The sequence below is a fragment of the Phodopus roborovskii genome, unplaced genomic scaffold (assembly GCF_943737965.1).
Source record: "Phodopus roborovskii unplaced genomic scaffold, PHOROB, whole genome shotgun sequence".
NCBI lineage: Eukaryota > Metazoa > Chordata > Mammalia > Rodentia > Cricetidae > Phodopus > Phodopus roborovskii.
In genome coordinates, this window is record NW_026126481.1 from 461,852 (window position 1) to 478,594 (window position 16,743).

The 16,743-nt window shown below is 35.3% G+C and overlaps 1 protein-coding gene across 1 annotated transcript in view; it reads right to left on the minus strand.

The window, feature by feature from the left end:
* Positions 1-16,743, minus strand: part of Vps13a (vacuolar protein sorting 13 homolog A) — a 180,596-nt gene that overhangs the window by 19,160 nt on the left and 144,693 nt on the right. Inside the window, exons 60-68 of the mRNA XM_051194059.1 lie at positions 14,372-14,485; positions 12,849-12,994; positions 11,598-11,679; positions 10,215-10,328; positions 9,400-9,475; positions 9,160-9,323; positions 8,829-8,874; positions 8,613-8,736; positions 2,919-3,030 (exon numbers count right to left, since the gene is read on the minus strand). Of these exons, the coding sequence (XP_051050016.1) occupies positions 2,919-3,030; positions 8,613-8,736; positions 8,829-8,874; positions 9,160-9,323; positions 9,400-9,475; positions 10,215-10,328; positions 11,598-11,679; positions 12,849-12,994; positions 14,372-14,485 (978 nt within the window). The remainder of the gene's footprint in view (positions 1-2,918; positions 3,031-8,612; positions 8,737-8,828; positions 8,875-9,159; positions 9,324-9,399; positions 9,476-10,214; positions 10,329-11,597; positions 11,680-12,848; positions 12,995-14,371; positions 14,486-16,743) is intronic.

Below are 16,743 nucleotides of genomic sequence, written 5' to 3' on the forward strand. Positions count from 1 at the left end.
ATTTCAGATCTTAATGACAAACTGCCATACAAAGCTAGGATATATCAAAGCAAATTTATATTAGATGATATATTCTACACTTTGGCTGACAAATACATTTTCCTGTGTGTAAATAAATTACTTTGCTGATGATGTTCAGAACACATTGTATAAGGAAACAGTGTTTAATGTTTCTAAAAATGGACACATGGGTGTGATGGTAGCAGTCACACAAACATTCCAATGAAATGGTAAGGAGCATATGAACTTTAACAACTGGGCCCTGACTACGACTCTTCCTCCTCATCACTACTGTTATTGTGAGTCATAATCCATTCCCTGTAGGCCTGAATTTTCTGTCAGCATGGTAAAGGAAAAAGAAGCATAAAGGTTAGTTAAGGATGGAAAACTGCAGGAAAAACATGTTAAAATTATGAAATGTTTAGGTATTATAGTAATTTTAAAGCAGAGTTTTCATCTGTGATTCATGTTGTAACTGTGGATATAATACTTTATAACTTAACAGGCCTAAAAATAACTCCCACATACACACTCATGTCAAACATGGTTTCATTTATCAATAAGGTGTTCTAGGAACATATTAAGAGTATTTTATTTCTTTACAAGTCATTTAATTGACCACTAGAAAGCAATGAAATAATATTCTGCTTTTTAGATAGAATGGCATAAAATGAATATATTTTATATTTAACTATAAGCATATGTCATTTAGTCAACAATATAACTTTTTTTGTAGAAACAGAGAAAAAAGTATAACACTAGAAGCTAGAAAGTAACAAACATTTTATAAAGCTCTGACATTAAATCATATAGGTGAAATCTAGGCAGATTTCATTCCTATTTTTTGAGACAGGTCTCATTATCCCAGGATGACCTCAAACTTGCTATGTAGTTTAAGATGACTTTGAAATTCTGATCCTCCTGCCTCCACCTCCCATCCAATGGATTATAGGCATGTACCACCATACTGGATTATGCAGTGCTCGGAATCAAATTTAGGGTTTCTTGCTTGCTATCGAAGAACTCTACCACTTTTATTCTGTATTGTATTATATTATATTTTAACAAATGTGCTAAAAATATAGCTGTTTTATTTTAGAAAAGCACTATTATACCAGAACTAACGTTTTACATCTGTAAACAAACTATAAATATACAAAGACATCTTATAAATTTGTATTAAGTATTCAAGTTAATAATTTAATACTCTTGCTGAAAAATACACAAAGCTGACAAAGATCATGAGATTTTATTTACAGAAACAGAATCTTTAGCAAAGACTGGTCTCCTAAAAATATATGCATGTTTAAATATGATTAGAAATTCATGGTTTTAAATTCCAAAGAAATAATTAATTGAGGTGTGGAATAAACTTCCTTGCCAATGAAATCTAGTTATCAATCATGAGAAACTTTTGGTATAATATGTTCCTGGATGAGGATAGACTATTTCTAAATTCTCCTCATTACAAATCCCTATTCTGTAGCAATTGTATTAAAATAGTTCTTGAGAAATATTTTTATTTTCTAATTATGTTTTGAAAACCACTCAACTTTCAGTATAGTAAAAAATTAACATGTTAATTCTTTAATAGGGGAAAGCAGATATAGGGAAGAAATGCTTCAACTGGATTAGAGGTGACACCTACAACATTTCTGTTGCTGAAGAACAATATAATTTTGTTGTAGAGATGGCAGAACATGTCCTTTAGGTACAACCTCCCAACAGACTGCTAAATCTATTCTAATCTGCAGTATTTTGCTTGTTAATAAGATTAAAATTCAATGTAAGAATTACTTTACTGTACTTCAATGCTACAGTATATTCTAATACACTGAACAGAAGATCTAGAGAAGAAATAAAGTACACTTAATGAAATAATATATATTATATATTATATATATGATATATAACATATAACATATATTATAGTAAAAGTTTTAAATTTTTACCTTGGTTATTTTAAACGAGAAGCTCCATGTTTCAAAAGTTTATTATCATCATGAATATGTTCAAAACTATAAAAAAATGCCTACTCCTCATTTTCAAATAAATGGTTTACTTTAGTATTCCACACCAAACAACTTTACAACAGGATAGCCTGGGGTATGAGCTGTTACTTCTACCATAATCTAAGTTTTAAAACTTCAGTTATCAAGCAATGCAGTTGTCTGAACTGACAAACCATTCCAGCCTCAGATTATTGTCCCCCAAATTGTATTTCATACTAAAAGATATTGCTTGCTGTAACTGTGCATAAAATCTCACAAGGCTCTACACATATTAACAAGACATTCTCAAAAATGCTTAAGAACCACGATGATCTATAGCGGCAGTATTCCTGAGTTGTTTTCCTTCCTTCATCAATAAATTAGAAATGATGATTATACTTAATATAAAAACTAGTAGTGGCATCAAAGACAGAAGAAGTACCCCAAACAGAAAAAAACCAAACTAGCTAAGTATGTACTATCAATGCTAAAGGCATACAAGACATACTGGTTTTCATCAGATCTAGAAAACCCAAAGCAGAATGAAGAATAGTCTATGGAAAGATTAGATTGAATCACATCCTAATGTAAATTACCAATACAAAAATCTTTTCTTTATATTCAAATATTGAAACAGCTGCACAGAGTTTGTAATTTTAAGACTAAAATCTAGTGTTGGCTTTCACTTGCAAAGTCATGCATTAACAGTTTTCATATCAAACTTTTTGAGGCCTGTAAAAAAGAAAAAAAAATCTTATAGTAAATAAATGTACTTTAAAGTCTAAGTAGATAAAAGTATATATATGAAGCTAAGTAAGGAAAAATAAAAGACTAATGTATTTTTAAGGTATTGTGTAACTATTTTGAAACACCCTAAGGTGTGAGGTGTGAGGTTAGATTTAGTTTGTTGGACATTTCTTCACTTACCTGTAACATTTGATTTCCTGTACCATCTCTCAGCCTGTAAGGTCGGATAACTCCATCTTCATTAAAGAAACGAGGAGGTCTCAGACTTTCTACTTCAAAAGTTTCTGTAGCTCTAAAAATAAAATAAAAAAATTTGTACACACTTACAAATTTTAAAAATTATCAAAAACCTGAACACATGGTTTAGTAAGCATCATGGAAGAAGATATGGAAAGAATGTAAGAGCCAGAATATTGAAAGTCTACTGTGTGACACAGTCTTTCCTAGAAATGGCTGGAAAAAAAAAAAAAAAAAAGACTGGAACAATGGCAGAATCAATGGACATGTTAACATGGAAGAGGAAAGATTTCTCAGGGGGTCCCACTCCTAGACAAAGAATTACAGACAACTACTCACAGCAGGGGACTGCTGGGAGAAGGAAAATTAACCTCTCCCAGGGATGAGCCCCTTATTAGTTATCCATACAGAGTGCTCAGCCTTAAAGCCATAAACATACACACACAAATAACTCACTAAGTTCTATTTATATTTGTTTGTTCTATACATAAACATATGTATGTAACAAATATAATCAAAGGAAAACAAGCTATAAACTTGACAGTACGGGGCAGGAAGGAGCTTGAGGGAGCGTACCTGGGGAGGGCTGGAGGAAAGGAAGTACTGAAGTTTGATTTCAATTAAAACATTATCAAAAACCATTTAAAACAGTATAAAACAACTACTAGAATAATCTTAATAAAAATAATAATGAAAGTAAAATAATCTTAGATAAGAATACCATATAATTTCTATATTTTGTATTTTTTTTTTATTTAAATAAGAAACAATGTTATTTTACATATCAATCCCAGTTGCCTTTCCCTCCCATCCTCCAATTCTCCTCACAGACACCCCTATCTTTTCCCCAGGGTGGGTGAGGCCTTCCATGGGGGAATCATCAAAGTCTGTCATACCATTTGGGGTAGGGCCTAGACCTCCCTCCATGTGTCCAGGCTGAGAGGGTATCCCTTTATGGGAAGTGGACTCCCAAAGTCCACTCCTACACTAGGGATAAATATTGATCCACTACCAGAGGACCCTAGATTGACCAGGCCTCCTGAGACCTGTGTTCAGGAGGTCTGGTTTGGTCCTATGCTGGTTTCCCATGTATCAGTCTGGGGTCCATGAGCTCCCCCTTGTTCATGTAAGTTCTTTCTGTAGGTGTTCACCAGCCTGGTCTTGACCCCTTTGCTCATCACTCCTCCCTCTCTGCAACTGGATTCCAGGAATTCAGCTCAGTGCTTAGCTGTGGGTGTCTGCTTCTGTTTCCATCAGCTAGTAAATGAAGACTCTAGATTACTACTTTAAGGTAGTAATCAATCTCATTTATCAGGGAAGGGCATTTAAGGTAGCCTCTCCACTATTATTTAGATTCTTAGTTGGGGGTCTGGTGCCAGATTTCTCTTTAAACCTATAATGGCTCCCTCTATTAAGGTGTCTCTTTTCTTCCTCTCCTCTATTCTTCACCCCATTCAATCTTCCTGCTCCCTCATGTCCTCCTTCCCACTCTTCTCCCTTCTCTTTCTCCTAACTCTCTTTCCCCTCTCCCCATGCTCCCAATTTTCTTAGATCTTGTCCTTTTCCTCTTTTCAGGAGGATCATGTATGTCTCTCTTAGGGTCCTCCTTGTTTCCTAGCTTCTCGGCGATGTAGACTGAAGACTGGTAATCCTTTGTTTTGTGCTCAATACCCAAATATGAGATGTTTTTTTGTGACTGGGTAACCTCACTCAGGATGGTTTCTTCTAATTCTATCCATTTGCCTGCAAATTTCAAGATTCCATTGATTTTTTACTGATGAGTAGTACTCCATTGTGTTAATGTACCACATTTTCTATATCCACTCTTCAGTTGAGGGGGTATCTAGGCTGCTTCCAGGTTCTGGTTATTACAAATAATGCTGCTATGAACACAGCTGAACAGATGCCCTTGTTGTATGAATATGCATCCTTTTGGTATATGCCTTAAGACTGGAATTGCTGAATCTTGTGGTACACTGATTCCCATTTTCCTGAGGAACTGCCATACTGATTTCCGAACTGGCTGTATGAGTTTGCACTCCCACCAGTAGTGAAGGAGTTTTCCCCTTTCTCCACATCCTCTCCAGCATAAACTGTTGCTGTTGTTTTTGATTTTAGCCATTCTGACAGGAGCAAGATGGTAACTCAGAGTTGTTTTAATTTGCATTTCCCCAATGGCTAGGGATGTTGAGCACTTTAAGTGTCTTTCAGCCATTTTAGATTCCTCTATTGAAAATTCTCTATTTCTGTACACCACTTTTAAATTGGATTATTTGGTGTTTTAGTGACTAGCTTCTTAAATTCTTTGTACATGTTGGAAATCAGCCCTCTATCAAATGTGGGGGTTGGTGAATATCTTATCTCATTCTGTGAGCTGCCAATTTGTCTTGTTGAGTTTGTCCTTTGCCTTACAGTTTCAGGAGGTTCCATTTATTAACTGTCGATCTCAGTGTCCATGCTACTGGTGTTATGTTCAGGAATCAGCCTCCTGTACCAACTGGTTCAAGGGTATCTCCTACTTTCTCTTCTAAGAGGTTCAGTGTGGCTAGGTTTATGTTGAGGTCTTTGATCTATTTGGACTTAAGTTTTATGCAAGGAGATCAATATGGCTATGTCTGCAATCTTCTACATGTCAGTATCCAGTTATACCAGTACCATTTGTTGAAGTTACTTTCTTTTTTCTACTGTATAATTTCACATTCTTTGTCAAAAATCAGGTGTCCATAGGTGTGTGGGTTGACATCAGAGTTTTTTATTTGATCCCATTGGTCTATCTGTCTATTTTTGTGCCAATCCAAGACGTTTTCAGGACTATACCTCTATAATAGAACTTGAAGTCAGGGATGGTGATGCTTCCAGAAGTTTATTGTACAATGTTATTTTAGGTATCCTGGGCCTTTTGTTTTTCCATATAAACTTGAATATTGTTCTTTCAAGGTCTGGGAAGAATTGTGCTGTTATTTTGATGGGGAGTTCATTGAATCTGTAGATTGCTTTTGGCAAGATTGCCATTTTTGTTGATCCTACCTTTCCAAGAGCATGGGAGATCTTACCATTTTCTGCTATCTTCTTTAATTTCTTTCTTTAAAGACTCAAAGCTCTTGTTTTTTTCTTTTGGATTTTGGTAAAGTGGGATCATCTATTGCTTATGTTTTTGTGAATGTAGTTAGGTTTGAGTTTTCTTTCCAGTACTTTCTGTAGGGCTGGATTAGTGGATATGTATTGTTTAAATCTGGTTTTGTCATGGAATATCTTTTTTTTCTCCATCTATAGTTATTGAAAGCTTTGCTGGGTATAGTAGTCTGGGCTGGCATCTGTGGTCTTTTAGTGTTCGTAGAATATTTACCCAGGACTTTTTGGCTTTCAGAGTTTCCATGGAAAAGTCAGGTGTAATTCTGATAGGTCTGCCTTTATATGTCACTTGGCCTTTTTCCTTTGTTGCTCTTAATATTCTCTATTTTGTATGTTTAGTGTTTTGATTATTATGTGGCAAGGGAATTTTTTTTTTTTTTTTTTTTTTTTTTTTTTTTTTTTGTGGTTCACTCTATTTGGTGTTCTGTAAACTTCTTGGACTTTCCTTGTCATATTTTTCTTTAAGTTGGGAAAGTTTTCTTCTATGATTTTTTTGAATATATTTTCTGCATCTTTGAGGTGGATTTCTTCACCTTCTATACCTATTATTCTTAGGTTTGGGCTTTTAATGGTTAGTTTGGATTTACTGGACTTAAGATTTTCTTTGGTCGATGATTCTACTTCCTCTAGTGTATCTTCAACACTGGAGATTCTCTCTTCCACCTCTTGTATTCTGTTGGTTATGCTTGTATCTGTAGTTCTTGATCGTTTACCCAGCTTTTCTACTTCCAGCATTTTCTCAGACTGTTTTATTGTCTCTATTTCAGCTTTCAAGCCTTGAACTGCTTAAATTGTTTCCTTCACTTGTTTATTTCTTTTCCTGGCTTTCCTTGCTTTCTTTAAGAGATTTGTTTATTTCTTGCAGTTTTTGGTTTGTCTTTTCCTCTAGTCCTTGCATTTTTTGTTAGGTTTTTTTCTTCCATTTCTTTAAGGGATTTCCTGTTTGAAGGTCCGTCAACTTCATAAAGTTGCTTTTAAGGTTGGTCTCTTCTGTTTCATCTGTGTTGGGATATTCAGGTCTTGCTGGTGTAGAGTCCCTTGACTCTGGTGGCATCATATTGGTCTTTCTGTTGTTGAATGTGTTCCGATACTGTCATCTTCCCATATCTTCTTCCAGTGGGTGCAGGTGGGGTCTCTCCCTCTCCTGGTGGGTACAGGTCCTAGGTTCTCTTCCAGTGGGTACAAGCAGGTCCAATACTCTGATGGCTCTCCTGGTGGGTGCAGGAGGGTCTGAGACACTCCCTCTCCCAGTGGGTAGAGGTGGGACTGGCACTGCAATGTCAGTAGACTCTGGATTGCTTGGTCCACCAGGGCAGGTACACATGTGCACATGCAGTTCCCAGGCCAGGAGACAACAAGGAGCTATTTTAAATGTGTTTATGATTAATTCATGTAAATTTCACAGAAAAATATAAAACTATAAAAAAATCAATCCCTTTATAATTTGTTTGTGATGATAATCAGAAAACAGATATTTTTTAAGTGGTAGGAACAAAGGTGGACAAAAACCTCATGGATGTTCATTATCACATGCCATTAAACAAATGAGATACTAATTTATAACCAACAGCTACTTAAAAAGCATGCATTGGGCATAGATGAGGAAGGACAGGACCAGACAAAATCAAAAAATTGTATAAGGATGCACATCAAGGTCAAAAGGCATAAGAAATCCTGCTCCGTACTGGTGACAAATGTCTGCTTTGTGAATGTGCAATGACAGAGACAAAGAAACCCTTTCCTCCTTCAGTTGCTTTTGTCAGGACCATTTTGTAGGAAGTGACTGAGTGAGTAGATAGACTTGTCTTCCCATGAGTTTGGGGATGTAACTTTCCTCAGTCAATGTTACTTGAAGGGAACTTATCACCTTCCTGTTGAAGTATAATTCAGCTAATCTGTGGCTAGTTTCCTGATCATCTTATAACCTGAAGTATAATCTACAATTTTGCTAACTCTCCAATCATATAGTATATAATCACTTATAGGGATTTCATGTCTGGGACAGGGAAACCTAATCCAGTGAATGAGTGTCCTGTATTTCCCTCATGTGTTCCTTCTTGCTTTCCCACATTTATCCAGCCCTAATCTTTTATCTCAGGTCATTCAGCCACTACCTCTACCATCAAGCTCACAATGTTATACCCATCTGAGGGGATCAAAGGCTTTTCTGAGAAGGGAATGAACATCTACTTCATACAAATAAATAGAATCCTTGTAGTACAGTGTTGGGGGAGGGGGGAAGAGGTGAATCCTGGGAAAAATGGAAAATAATGAATATTAGAACAGAGGTCATTCCTTACAACAACTGCTAGGAACAGATGACAAAGGAGAACTCTACAATGCTGAAGTCACATAACATTAGCAACTTTGAAGGTATCAAAATTAGGAAGTTATCTGCCATACCACAGACTTCCTAACTAAGAGCCTGAAAATCAATAGTAGATACACTCCATTGTTCATGGTTTCAGAATGTTAACTCATCTGTCATTCACAAAGAGGTTTTACCTTTTGATTCCCTGAAAGGTACTGCTGGCCATGTCTATGATGCCACCGGTTGGTCTTGCCACTGCTCCAACTAAACCTTTCCCGACACCTTTGAAGAAACCTGCTGCTCCTTCCTTTTGAGCACCTATAAAACATAGCCAGTTTAAGGATTGGATCAGATGAAAATGGAAGCAACTTGTGAGCTATGTGATAGCCAAAGCAAATAACAACACTTGCCTTTAATTGGTTTTGTAACAATCCCTGTAATGCCACTTACAAAACCCTGGAGGGAAAGCACAAGTGAAAAGTTTATTTCATATGATGATTGTAAGACCATTTTGCTTCAAAAAAATTTCAGTTTTTTTTTCTTTTAGATCACAATAATTAACATATTTATTTCCTAAGTATTCTATTTAAACAAAATCTTTTTGGAGATTAAATATTTTATATGCCACATTACAATGTTCAAAATCACTTTAAATAGACTTACATGTCTATCTCTTTATTCATAAAACATTGATTTAAAAGCTATCCCCTCACATATTCATAACTCTACAAAATTTCTTACAGAAACCAGGCCTTTTCCTCCACGAGTGATGCCTTCTCTAAGGCCAGCTGGTTGCTTATTCATTGCTTCTCTTCTCTTCTGCTGGTAGTCTTCATCCATCGTCATGGCTGCTACCCCTTTAGCCATAGCACTGGTGATTTTGGAGGCAGCACCAGCTAGCCCACCTAACAGAGAGTGATATGTTAAGTGAATGTTCAGTTGTCACTGCTTTCCAGTTCTGCTGTGTTTTCTGCTGCTTACCAACAGCTCCGCCAACGAGTGCTTTCAGTCCTAGTGCCATTCCCTCCACAAACTCCTCAGGACCTTGGATGGCCCCCTAAGGTGACAAAAAGAGTGGTAATAAAAGGATGAGCTCAATGATACATGGAATGTGATGGTGACCAAAAGAACAAAGGCAATGACACCAAGCAAAAACTTCACATTCAGTTCTCAGTAATTTCATGACACTCAAAGTATAAAGGGTACAACAGAACTTGTTCCAGATGAAGAAAGAGGAACAGAAAAGATGTGCACTCTGCACTGGAAATTGCATGCACAGTTTAAATAGCATTCTTGTTAATTTTTTAGAAAAAGTAAATTTAAAATTCTTACGATTTCTGATTTTTATCACAACATACAAAACAAAAATTAGTTCTACTTTGTTTTTGTTATGCATTCTTAAGTAAATGGGTAAACTCTAAATGTGTTTATGGAAATTATAAAGAGATGTACAACAAATTCTTTTCTATTCCTTAAGACTGCTGTGCACAATGACAGCTTATATAGTTATTTTTATAGTCATATACTTTTGTGCAAATTATCATACATGGTGAGAGCTTCTTTTTCCTATAGTCTAAACTATATTCATAGTTTTTATTTCAAAACAACTCTGGACATTAGGGATCTTAACAAAATCTTAAGTTGAAATTTTAAAGGAAAAGGTAGAAAGGTATAATTTTGTGGGTCTCTCAAAATTTGTTAAAAGCACAGCTCAAGTTAACAATTCAAATGTCTTATGTATTAAGAAATCATTACATTATATTATTTATTACCCAATACAAAGATCAATATTTTACCTGGTAAGGCTCATAAAAAAATGCTTCCACACCTTCTGAAAATTCTCTAATTAAGCCAAAGGGATTTCCCAAAACATCAAGTCCAAGAATGAGTACATACATTTGCTTAATAGCCTAAAAATGAAATATGATTATCAATTAACATCATGAGACTACTATCCTTATAGATTACGTAATATACACATCCAGTTTGGTCAGGCTAACACCTTTACTACAAATTTCAAGATCCGAAGCTTATCTTTATTGCTTTTGTTTTCATTTACTTGATGTGTATGGGTGTTTTGCCTGCATATATGTTGGTGTACCAAATGCAAGCAGTCAAGAAGAGGGTGTTAGATCCTCTGGGCCTGGGGTTACAGAAGGCTGTGGGCTGTCAAATAGGTCCTGAGAATAAAACCACAGTCCTCTGGAAGAGCAGCAAGTGTTCTCCAGACTCCTTATGTCAAGTCTTCATTTGAAAGTATAAGTATTAAAAATACATACTTTGTCAAGTGTGTGGAGGAGCATATTGTATGTGGGTAACTGTGGAAGGCAGATTTCAACCTCAGGTATCATCTTGAGGAACACTATCCTTCTTCTATGAGACAGGGTGTTATAAGCCTAGACTGATGGCATGCAAACCCCAGTAATCTTGTCTCTGACTACTCAGTGCTGGGATTATAAGCACACATTAGCATACCTGCATTTTCACATGAGTTCTGGGGCTCAAACTCAAGTTATCAAACTTGCCAGGCAAGCACTTCAGTGACTGAGCCATTTCCCACAGCCTATTATACTTAGGTTTTGAAAAGCAACTTGGCCTTACTGTGAAAGAGATAAAATGAAACTCTAGATTCTAGAATCTAGAATACAGAAAAAGTCTTCAGTGTTCCATTACTTATGAGTTACTACTATCAGCATATTATAGATTTCCCGGTGTCACAAAGTACATGGTAAAGTGGGATGCATGCCCAGAACTCAAGTATAAAGCCTGACATAGAGGAATCTTTCTAGCGTTGAAAAGATCCACAGACAAAAGGTGTATAGCTGACTTAAAAACTCCACACTAAAAATATTTGTGCTCATCAGTGATTGACAGTTTCAAGAAACTAAGTATAATGAATTAACACATTATTAATAATTTATGTGTTTCTAATCCACACAGATTCAAAAAAAATACTAATAATGTTTTTTATTTTGTTTTGTTTTAAGAACAAGGACAAAAAAATGAAATGGCGTAGGGCTGAAGTTTATATGAATACATCTGAGGGGAAAAAACAAGTTTAAAATTTTGAAACTTGCTATTTGCTTTCCTGACAAATTTATAGTACACATGCATGGACATACATAAGTTTTGACTAGCTTACATATTTCTATCCCTTTATAAGGTAATCTTACACTAACCTGTTTTGAGTAGTGTCTTATTACTTCAGATTGCAGTTCAGATGTTGTACGGAACTGGTAGTTGAGTTCAAAAAAGGCAAGCCTGAAAACACATATGAACAAATACATTTATATATACATATACATATGGGAGGGAATTCTTTTTAAATATTGATGATTGGTTTCATTTTCTTTAGAATTTTCTTCTCCAGATCTCTCCCAAAACATTTATCCAATCTAATTCTTGGCACATTCTAGTGAAAGGAATTCTTTAATAACCTGATAAAAACTAACTCTTATGAAGACTGAGACAAAGATCTCAGTCATGGACCTGTAGAAATATTTCCCAACTTTGACCTATAAAGGTCCCAAAAGAAAATGTTTTGACAAGCTGAAAAACTGAACAGGCCACCTGGGAATAGCCAGACTTTGGTCTCTACAGGTCTTTTTTTCAGGACTATAGTAGAGGCAGCAACTGATTCACTAACTGGTGGGCTCTTTTTGCTGACTACGAGAACAGGAAGGTACATTTCACTTTATTCTGATACCATGAGCTCTGTGTTCTTGTGTTTGACTTGTTCCTAGTTAGGTTCACAACTGCCTCTGATTTTCATGCTGTTCTTACTAAGCAGGCAAGCTAAGACATGTTACCTGGAAGATCATTCTTTTCCAAAGTAGTCTCTACTCAGATACTCAATAAGTTTCCATTACAACTCCATTCAAATATAAATATGAGTTTTGCTTGTCTGCTTTTGAGATGAGCTCTCACTATGTTGTATGTGCTCCTCTTGAACTCCTGAACTCTAGTCATTTTTCCACCTTAGCCTCTGAAGTTCAGAGCTACATATGTGCCCCACAAAGTCTAGTCTAAAAATAAGTGCTTGACTACAATACATTCAAACTGATCCCTTCATTGTCCATTTCATTGTATTCTGTCTAGTCACATACTCATTGAAAAACATTTATCTTAATGGCTTGAAAACCCTATTTATTTTAAACAGCATAACATTTAAGTATCCACTTCTTTTGGGATATCTTGATTCAGCCTAGAGTTTCGCAAGTATGTAAAACTGAATATCCTACATCTTCTTAAGGAAATTAAAGATTATTCTTAACTAAGTCATTAAGGACAGATAAATTCCTTGGTAATATTTTGATTATAATACTCAAAGATAGAAACTACAATCTGTCCATAATTTTCAAATTAACAAAAACTTTAGGTAAACATAAATGAACCATTCATCAGTCTTTAGATGTAAGTATTAAACATACTTAAAAACTACATCTTGTACATCTGTAAGGGTGGCACCAATACTCTTCAGCAAAAGATTTAGAGAATGAACAGGAATTAGTCCTCCACGTTGTGCTGAATCTTTAGCTTCTTCTCTACCAGAGCTCAGTGAAACACTCAAATGCAACTGAGGAGATAAAGAAATACATTGAAACACTTTCCTCATAGTGGAAACTCTAACTTTTACCAAACAGTTTAATACTGAGTTCATTAAACCATAAATAAAATCTCAAAGTTACCTCAATTATGACAAATCTTAATAACTAAAGAGTTTAAGTCAAAATCAACATAGCACTGTTTAAAACTCAACAGTTTGAGATTTCTAATTGAATTTTACTCCTTTTTTATTTTTATGAGACAGGATCTGACTACATAGCACAGGCTATTTGGAATTGGAATCCCTCTTGCCTTAGCATCATGAAAGCTGAGCTCACAAACACTATCACACCCATCTGCAACTCTATTCTCATGGCATTGTGTTGAACCTAGGAAATGTTTAATGTATTAATTAGTAACATTAACAACCTACATTTTGAAGTTGTTAATAATAATAATAATAATAATAGTATCTCCCAAAGTTACAACTCAATTATTAGAATTAAGTTAGCACAACAAAGCCAGTTTAAAAGCACTTTTGTGTGGTAGTGCATTCATACACATATGTATATAATAGTGAGATAATTTTAATGTGCTATAAATAACTAGTAGAAATTATGTTAGCAACCTAGATTAGCACTAGCAAGATACCTTAGTAATTAATAGATAAAGGAGCCTGCTTCCAAGATTAACAACCTGAATTCAATCCTTGGAAACCACATGGCCAAAGAAGAAAACTGACTTGATGCTTGCAGTGACAATTACATGCACAGACATTAAAACCAAAATCAAAACTTAGATTTGGGCTGGTGAAATGGCTCAGCAGGTAAAGTGACTACATAGGCATGACAAACTGAATTCACACTCAGAGCCCATGTGAGGAAGGTTATCCTCTCATCTCTTATCCACTGTGACAAGGCAGGTCTGCATCACACATATACATCATGCATACGTGTACACACAATAATTAAAATAAAACTTAGTTACATTCTGTGCTCAACTCTTTTTGTGTTGCAGTATGCACATGTGCATGCACACATGTGTGCACATGTGGGAGTCAGAAGGTAATACCCCTGTGACTCTTAAGTCCACTTTGTGAATTAACTTATAACTACAACATCCATTATATAGGAAACTTAAAAGGATCAATTTATGAAAAAAAAAAGTTAAATAACAAAGGTCAAGATGTATAGACACAGTATGTAGGTGATTTCAACATTACTTCTAAATGGTAAAATATACTTTTTTTAAAAAAAGTAAAAGATCAATTCCTCTGTTATTTCTATCTGTAACTGTAAAATTATACAGCTACTATGTTATTACAGGCGATAATTTAGATATTAATTCCCTCAGAGATTAAATTTGTAATTGCTTAGCTTATAAAACAAAAATTATGTTATTTCCTTACCTTGATAGGAGATATGTGAAAATATTCAAAGAGATTGATCTGGGATTGATCTACTGATGAAACTGTTTCATACTCCTGTTCAAATGTTTCTACATCCTTATTAAAATATTCAACCTATACAAGGAATATAAACACCAAAAAAGACTTGTTTATCTAAGATACTGAAAGACAATGTCTCACAGATTGAAGAAAACTCCTAATACTTGGAGTCAGCATTATCCTTAATTGGAAGTTACTGCTGGAAAGTCTGCCACAAACCACATTGATAAATGTATCTTTCAAGTTTCTATTAAATGGTAGCCAGCTTTTCTTCAGGTGACTATCGATCCTATTTTAAAAGAACACCAATACATTACAGCAACAAATTTTTGTGGATATTTGCCTCTTTATACACAGTTCTATAACAGTCTGCTGAAATTTAGAGGCCAATAACACAATGTTAAAGGAAAAGGCACTAAATAATTTTGCATGGGGTAGTATTGGCTTTACTTTTGGCAAACACATACTTCTTTTCCAAATATACACAGACCTAAGCTATTTCTGTGTGCTGAAAAACATGCCCCAAGAACTTGAAGTTATAGAAATTATGCAACTAAAAAAAGTAAAAACTGAACAGATTCTAAGATATGCTGGATAATATTAAAAACATTCACATGGGTAATTATAGCTATATCAAGAGGCAAAGACATAAAAAAAAAAGCAAAAAAAAAAAAAATTCACCAAGTACTGCCTGAAACTCTTCCTAAATTATTGAAAAATAAAATACATATCCAGGAAATTTGTGAACTCAGTCTAAGTACAGCAGATGCAAACAGAATTACAATATAATATTGAATGTATACAATATAATGCTGAAAGATACAGGAGAAAAATCTTAAAAGCAGAAAGCTCATTATATAGAAGCCAGTAAGATACATGCTGATTTTATAAAAAGATAGCAAGGTAACAAATACTCAGTGCTGTAATGCCACAGAGACCAAGAAGCCCACCTGCAGCTTAACTGCTTTAGGAAGTGAAGAAGCTGTAAAGAATATTCCAAGATAAACAAATCTGAGAATCTGTGGCTAGCCAACCTGCTAGCTACAAAGAAGTAATAATCGAAGTTTCTGAAACTGAAAGCAAATGACCCAACTTTGTTCTGTTTCCTGTTGCTATGAAATACCTCCATACAAGCAACTATAAGGGAAAGGATTACTCAGCTTAAGTTCTAGGTTACAGTTCATCACTGTGAGAATGCCAAGGCAAGAACCCCACCACAGACAGGCAGCAATGACTTCATATAGAGAAAGCATGCTAGCTTACTCAGGCCACTTCTCCTTTACACAACCCAGGACCCAAAGATGGGAATGATCCTCCCACAATTTGGCTGGTCTCCTGCCATTAGTTCATGTTATCAAGACACTGTTCAAACCCTAGACAGTATAGGCCAACCCAACTTAGACAGTTCCTCAATTAAGACTCCTTTTTACAGGTGATTTTAGAGTGTGTTAAGCTGACAAACTAAACTAACTATCACATGACTTCAGACTTTAATTCGAATCCGAGAGAGAGAGAGAGAGAGAGAGAGAGAGAGAGAGAGAGAGAGAGAGACAGACAGACAGACAGAAGGGCAAAAGACCCAGGAAATGAGTATAAAATAAGCCAGATTCAGAAATGTAAGTACTATTATGTTTCTTTTTCTCATACACATATTCAAGATTTAATATAACTATAACTTTAATTACATATTGTAAGTGTGTGTGTGTGTGTGTGTGTGTGTAAAGAGAAGAGGAAGAACAAGAGGGGGTAATGAGAGGAGAAAGGCAAAACATTTAATTTTTTTTCCTCATATGTGTAAGCAATCAGTCATCTATCTGTCAAAATGTGTATTTTTCATTTCTTTTTGATGGGAGATGTCATTCTGTAAATATGTTTCTCATACTGGTTAATGAATAAAGCACTGTTGGCCAATAGAAAAGCAAGATAGGCAGGACTAGGAGACAAGGAGGATTTGAGGAAGTAGTAAGGAGGAGTCAGCATGGAGAGACTGGAGAGAGCAGAATGCCGGCCCCTCTCTCTGGTAAGATGAAACTATGTGGAAATACTTAGATTTTTAGAAATGGGTTAATAATTAAGACAGAGCTAGACAATAACAAACTAGTAACAGGCCAACAGAATTATATCTAATACAATGTCTCTGTATTATTTGGGGCTGGCCTGGCAGTGTGACCAGGCTGGCGGAAAACTTACTCCTAAATCTTTTCATACATGATTCAACCAAGTAATGTATTCTATTGAAAGGAGACTGCTGTACAAACATAAGAAGCTGAGTTTGATTCTCACAGAACCCAGGTTAAAAGCCAAGTACAATGGTGTGTGCTTGGAATCTCAGA